Raw genomic sequence first — 7178 nt, 5'->3', positions numbered from 1 at the left:
CATTTTGCGATTTGGTTCAGTTTCATCAGTTTTACGGTTTAAACCGGAATCGTTTACACCCCTACTCATTGATATTGAACATTCATTTGTCACCACTTTCACATAAAGTGATATACCATATTAAATACCATTGTCCTTTTTTGTAGGATGAAATACCAATAATGCGTGATGTATTTATTTTATTTGACATAAAAAATATATAAATTTTAAAGTAAGCAAATTCTTACTCATATTGTTCCCCTTAGTTTTATTATAACTAAGAGAAAGATGTATATACTACTATACAAATTTTATTACATTATCTCTGTATCATTCATATTTAATCATCATAAAATATATAATAAATAAATAATATATAATATATTAATTATATATAAATGTTTATAATAACAATACATATATATTCTCATTTTTATAATTTGCTATTTCTCAAACTTAATGTTACTTCTTTTATTAATAAAAACTTCAAGATACTTTGAGAATGGAGACATATAACAGCAAAAGGATCATTTATTTAAAAAAAACATACTTTATATTTTAATCATTCATACTAGAAAAAAATTTAATGGTTAAAATTAGTGAATACTCAACCATTATATTGTTTTAGAATGAATAATGAATTGTTAAAATATGAAGTAAAATTTTAAACTTATTTATCTTGGAGTAAGTGACCACTACCAAATAAATGAAAAATAAATTTATAACTTTCCCATTCTACCAAGTAACTTTGTTTCTTCTTAGTAATAAATGCCAAACATTTTTTTGTAGTTCCAAAATCCAACTTAAAAAGATTCTCTATTTCTCTATTGGAGAGAAATTCAAAAATTCTTTCATTTTTTAAGGGTAAAAACAATAAAGTGGACACAAAATTTACATGTTAACTTTTTAGAGTAATTCGGTCACCAGTCTTACTCGAACATGATATATGAGATCAGAGAGATTGAACTGTCATTTTGAGGAGTAAGACTCCTCTTCATTCATTAATAGAGAGGCAAGTTATATTTTGGAATGTATTTTTAATGGCAAAGTTATAATTTCAATGAAAAGTAAAAGTCATAAATGTCATTGCCTATTGAATTTTTAATGTATTCCCTCATATCTTGCCTCTCCATTAATGGAGGAGTCTAACTCCATTTTGAGGGGAATCTAGGAGAGAGAAAGAATTCTAAAAAAGGTGCAATTGTTAGCATTAATGTGTACCCATAACAGCTTTCAGTTGCATTTGTTCATCGAAAAAGAGTAAGAAAGACCCTTCTACTCTCAAATCTCAACATCCATGACTTCCTCCTTTGACCAGCCAAATAATATGCATCACAACACCAATGCAGTACTTTTCTTTAAGATTATTGTTACAACAACTCTCAATGTTGGAAAGCTAGTAAGCATTCTCATCTCCATTCTCTCTTCTAATCTTGTTTCTGACAGCATTTTCATTTTTCTTTACGATTATATGGATGATAGAGTGATAGACCATCATGACATCCTTTAATTCATGTAGCCGACCCCTATTTAGTCGGATAAAGACTTGATTGTTGTTATTGAAGATAATGTCATACCGAGGACACCACAACACTACAGATTATACTTTATTATAGCTTGATTGTAACTATGATTACTTTATACTTATTATGTTACTGGCTTATTGCATGATTAGTTTAAACTTTATAGATTATATATTTGGCTGTACATTTCATGAATTTTAATTGACTAGGAAATAGCAGAGAACCTTAGTTTGAGTGGTTAGGAAAAGTCGGGTGGACATCTTCTGTCCCAAAAAGTGTATTACTCCATATGGCACGCCACTGCTTGTGATTGGTTAGAAGAATAATTATTAAATTTTTAACTAATCACGAGGGGTGACACACCTTTGTGGGACAGCAGATATGTTTCCAGAAAAGACAATTGAGGTTTATGTTTCTCTTGTTATGCTTGTAAAGTTGTGAATTTTATGATCCACACTAATAGCTGGTTCTTTGAAGAAAACCCCAAACAAATTTTCAAAGAAATATGGTGCTGGTCTATCAAACCCAGTGTTTCTCAAACCACCAGATGGTACTGAATGGAAAGTATATTGGACTAAACATGATGGTGAGATTTGGTTTGAGATGGGTTGGAAAGAATTTGCGAAATACTACTCTCTTGATCATGGGCATATGGTGATGTTTGAATATAATAGAAGTTCTCAATTTGTTGTGCACATCTTTGACAAGAGTGCAACTGAGATAGACTATACGTTCGATGTTACTCGTGGTCAAAAGGACAACCTTAATCAGATCGGTGAAGACGCTGTTGAAATTTTGGATGCGAAATCTCCATGTGAGAAGACTAGACTCAAATCAACAATGTCATGTCCTCAACCCTGTAAGACAATGAGAACAAGCAGAATTAGAGATGTCGGAGGAAGCTCCAATCCGAAAAACTTGCATCCTTGTGTCCAAGCTAAAGGTAATCAGTCTGAATGTACAAACTTTGAGATGGCAATAGTTAATTCTGTCAAGCATGAATTTGATGGTATGTATTTTATGATCATAATGTCCTCATTTTGTTGATCTTAATGACCTTGTCATATATTGTTGTTCTTACTAGACTATTTTCAATTTTTAGAGGACATGGTTGAAGGTAATTTTAACACTGAATGCTCAAAAGCAGAACAATTAACTTCGGAAACTACTGAGACTTCAATCACAGCCACAACTTTCAGATCTAAATACCCACATTTCATTCTTGTCATGAAGACTTCCCATGTCAATGGATACTCCTTGGTAAGGTTTTGATTAGATATAAGCATAGCCATTAGTCAAGAAGTAGCTTCTCCTTTATCACTATAAGTATAGTTTCTCGTTGTTTGGTAGAAAAAGAAATTTAACTTCTTGGTTCTTATATTTGTTAACCTTGTAAAACCAATCAGAGAATACCAACAGAATTTGCCGAAAAATATTTAAAGAAAACAAAAGGGGTTGCCCACCTTCAGGTCATGGATGAGAGAACTTGGTCTGTTGTTTATATTGCTCCCTCAATTACTACTGGATGGAATAAATTTGCGTCAGATAATAATCTGAGTATTGGAAATGTGTGTGTTTTTGAGCTGATCACGAGGAAAGAAAGGCTTTCTTTCAAGGTATTTATATTTCCAGTTGCAGAAGAACCAAATTGCCCTCGTTCAAAAGGTAATCCTACTTGTCTTACTTTCAAAGTATTATTTTGTTAATCTTCACAGCAAAGACTTAAATTTTCTTCCTTACATTTAGTTGATCATGTATTTTGAGTGTAGAAGTGTTTTTGCCAGATTTGATAAATCTTAAGAGTCTTAAACCTCTCTTGTATTATGAATTAAAATCTAAGATTTTACTAGTCCCAAGGAAAAGTTAAAGTTGAATCCAATTAAATTAAAATGATAATAAAGATATTTCAAAATGTTGCAACTTACCTAGAAGTGGTGGTTCAAGTGGTACATACTTGATTTCCCTTAAGCAAGGTCTCGGGTTCGAGTCTTGTGGATGGAAAAAATACCCACTGGGAGAGTTAGCTCCACATACCTGTGGGAAACCAAAAAATAATGTTGCAACTTTAAACTAACATGTTTTGTTTGAATATGGTAGGTAGGAATGGAAACCAAAGTGTTATAATACCACTGTTGATCAGTCCTTGCCTGGGAATGATCAGACCTATGAAAGAAGCTAAGAAGTTTAATTCAGAGAATCCCATTTTCATAGTCAAATTAAAGCAAAGTTTAATGTCGAGACACGGACCGGTAAGCTTAAGTAGGAAAATGCATAATATATCTGTGATTATGTTATTCTCTAGCCTGCATGTATAATTATACTTAATAGATAGCTGGGCTTTGTTTTGAGGGTAATGAAAATATCACTTGATGCAGAATGTACCATTACTATTTGTCCGAAAGTATTTCGAAAAAAGGAAGCAGACTGTGATTATACAGTTCGGAAAGAAACTGTGGCCTGTAAGCTTTCTCCACTATGAATACAAAAGTTCAGGCCAGTTATCTTCTGGTTGGTCTCTATTTGCAGAAGAAAGTAAATTGCAAGCTGGAGATGTTTGTATCTTTGAGCTCATCTATAGAGAAATTGCAGTGCTTGGTGTTCATGTTTTCAGAGGCCATGGTTAGGCTAGCTTGTTATCTATCCATTTAGGAGATGTTGGTTTCGGTATTTCAATGAAGAACAGTTATCACTCCTCTTCAATGAAATGGAAAACTTGATTTTTAGTTGTATAGTTAATTCCTGAAACATGTCAGCCAAGAACATATATGTAGGGATTTGGTTAAGTTTTAAGGAAATGAAGGCTGCTTACAAATCTTAGGATAATCATGATCAAGCAAAAAAGTTTATCCACAATTGATTTTTTATTTTAAAAATTATGCTTGTGTTAATTAAAAAGAGAGGGTGAACATCGACATAACAGTAATGATGTCTGCCTTGTGATTTAGAGGTAATGAGTTCAAATTCTAGAAATAACATCATCTTTGCTTGCTAGGGTAAGTTGCATACTTCTATCCTTCCAAACACCACTAGGTAGGAGTATCCTGCACTGAGCCACCTTTTAAGAACGGTAAGGCAACCTCGTTAATTGCGGGATATGATTGTGTATATCTATCTTTCTCATACTGCACTAGGTAAGAGTCTCGTATAATGGGCCGCCCTTTTATACTTGTGCTCATGAATTCACGATTGTAGGCAGCTGACAGAGACCATCAGTAATTAACTTGGAGGTTTAAGCAGAGGGGAATAAGATTATATCTTTGATGAACCTTGTTCTCTTGTGATTTGCTTCATACCAGCATGTACAAGGGTCCAAGTCCCCAGTTTTCTTAATCTTAATTTTTGTTATGTTGATTTAAGCCAAATTCATATTCACATATGAACTACACCATTCTGATTTCCTTAATTCTCTGCACTCATTCTACCTAACCACAGCAGTTGCCTTGTTTGTTCGTAATTCTTGGGCGCCATGTTACCCGATTTGGAAAGTCTAGCTTCTTAAATTTTTTAAATTGATTAATTTTTCATCTAAGGCAAGCTTTCGCTCTCGAAGCTAACCAGGGCTCCATCCTCAAACTATTTTCTCTCACTTGAATGAGCTCTTTCACTCAAACATAGCAAGGTTTTCCCTCTTTAATGCCACTCTACTACCCTCAATCACTCTCACTCTCTCACTTGAAGCTATCAAGGGTTCCTCTCTTCAACTTCTATCATCGTCACTCTTGTCGTCGCTATTGTTCACACAAAGTTCTTTACCTGTAACTCTCTGTCACTTAGTCACCACCATTAATCGTATTTCCTATCGACTAGGTCAGTCACTACCATCGCTGGTAATTCCAGTGTTGCTTTTGTATATATTTTGTTGTTGTTGTTGTTTCTTTGTGTTGCTACTGCTTGTGTATATTCTATTGTTGTTGCTTCTGTGCGTTGCTACTACTCGTGTATATTATATTGCTTCTGTCTTTACTGCTTGTAAATTGTGTAGTGTATAGTTATGGATTGTTGTTGGATAAATGTTTCATGCATGAATGATGAGTATGGTAATAGAGTGGATGCACTTTTGGAATTTGCTAAAATAAATGTTGCTGTTGAAAGTGGACTCTTTTATTGTCCTTGTGCTAGCTGTGTGAATTTCATCATGTTAATGATTGAGGAAATAGAAGGTCATCTCTTTTAGAATAAGATTTTCAAGAGTCACACAACATGGATATGGAGTAGTGAGTCGATAGGTGAGCCATGTGCAGTGGCCCATGTTCATAAAATTTTTAGGTGGAACAATAATATTTAATTATAATTTATAACTAAAATTAAGTGAGTAATGAAAAATATTAAGAAGCATACATGATTAGATCATAGATAAAATTTTCAGCTATTTGTTTTTCAATATAAAACATTATGTGGTCTATAAGAAATTCATCTTCTATTTTACTACATGATTTGGTTTGGTTGTCTTCATTGCTAAAATGATGTTTATATAGTAGTTGAATCACAATAACTAAGATAAGATGAGTAACTTAATAAAGAAAGATATAACTAATGACATATGGTTGAGAAAATTTTCAAACTTGAATGACTAATGACACCAAGAACACAATGATGAAATTGATATATCAAACTAATCTTTTGTTGCTCACTGAAATCTATTGAATATAAGTTTCAGACAAAAAATACATATTTTATCAATATCAAATGACTTATAAGTATTTTTAGGGTATATATTATCAAAATATATATAATCTCTTTCATCAAGTATAAAATTAGTATAAACTTAAATAAAGTCATATTATTATAAGCAACATCAACATTTATACGTATAAGAGAACTTGATGTATAATATATAATTTTTAAAAGGAGACAAGTTGCAATATATTATTTATCAAACTACAAATTAAAGAAATATGTGAGCTTCAATCAATATCTCACGTCATTACCAACGGGCGTTGGTTCAAGTGGTACATGCTTGATTCCCCTTAAGCAAGAACCCGGGTTCGAGTCTTGTGGATGGAAAAAATGCCCGTTGGGAGAGTTAGCCCCACTTACCTGTGAATGTGCCCGGCTCGGACAGGATTGCCTCCAGTGCGAGGATACCTGTGGGAAACAAAAAAAAAAAAAAATCTCACGTCATTTGAGTGTAGGTAAAATAAATACATCTATCATTCCAAAAAGTGTGTCACTTTATGTAACACTTTTTATAATTTAATAATTAAGTATTTTTTGTCAATCATAATAATTGGTACATGGAGCAATACACTTTGTGAGACAACAAATACATTCATATAGGAAAAAAGGTAAAAACTTATTTTAATAAATTTAAAAAAAATAATCAGGGGCCGCTGCCTGTTAGACTTTTAAAACTTTATGAGTCTCAAATGATTCATAAGAATCCCTTAATTTAGGACCTTTGAAAGTGAAGTGTACCATTGGAGATTGATCTATGTTTTGATGAAGATAAACATGAAGACCAACATGAAGACAAGCTTGAAGATCATTCAACATACAACAAGCCGAGGACTCAAGTGGTGACTTATTAGACTTAGGTTATAATTCTTTATTATCTTTTTAGAAGTCTAAGATGCTTGCCATAGATATTGAGTCTAGGTTAGGTAAACCTAGGTGTGAGTTTCACAAGACTAATTAATCCACTAAAATGAGACATCATCTAGAAATATATGATAATTA

General features: G+C 32.7%; 1 protein-coding gene across 3 annotated transcripts; it reads left to right on the top strand.

The window, feature by feature from the left end:
• LOC109359275 (B3 domain-containing transcription factor VRN1-like) lies at positions 1181-4444 on the top strand. Of its 3 annotated transcripts, none has more exons than XM_019603882.1 (6): positions 1181-1378; positions 1980-2426; positions 2604-2762; positions 2909-3167; positions 3600-3751; positions 3878-4444. In XM_019603882.1, the coding sequence occupies exons 1-6, from the start codon at positions 1277-1279 to the stop codon at positions 4124-4126; spliced, it is 1368 nt and encodes a 455-aa protein (XP_019459427.1). In that variant the 5' UTR covers positions 1181-1276; the 3' UTR covers positions 4127-4444. The 3 variants fall into 3 exon arrangements, with proteins under 3 accessions (XP_019459427.1, XP_019459426.1, XP_019459425.1); XM_019603881.1 differs by having other exon boundaries at positions 1980-2445; positions 2605-2762; XM_019603880.1 differs by having other exon boundaries at positions 1980-2511; positions 2605-2762.

This window comes from Lupinus angustifolius, chromosome LG11 (genome assembly GCF_001865875.1).
Source record: "Lupinus angustifolius cultivar Tanjil chromosome LG11, LupAngTanjil_v1.0, whole genome shotgun sequence".
Lineage (NCBI taxonomy): Eukaryota > Viridiplantae > Streptophyta > Magnoliopsida > Fabales > Fabaceae > Lupinus > Lupinus angustifolius.
The sequence above is the reverse complement of the archived record's forward strand: the minus strand, read 5'-3'. Positions and strand labels throughout refer to the sequence as shown.

Excerpts from the sequence above, each read along its gene's own strand:
- LOC109359275 (XM_019603880.1), top strand. The coding sequence starts at position 1,277 with ATGACTTCCTCCTTTGACCAGCCAAATAATATGCATCACAACACCAAT. Across the intron at positions 1,379-1,979 it reads CTCTCAATGTTGGAAAGCTA|AAAACCCCAAACAAATTTTC; the intron begins GTAAGCATTCTC and ends GGTTCTTTGAAG. Across the intron at positions 3,752-3,877 it reads TAATGTCGAGACACGGACCG|AATGTACCATTACTATTTGT; the intron begins GTAAGCTTAAGT and ends CACTTGATGCAG.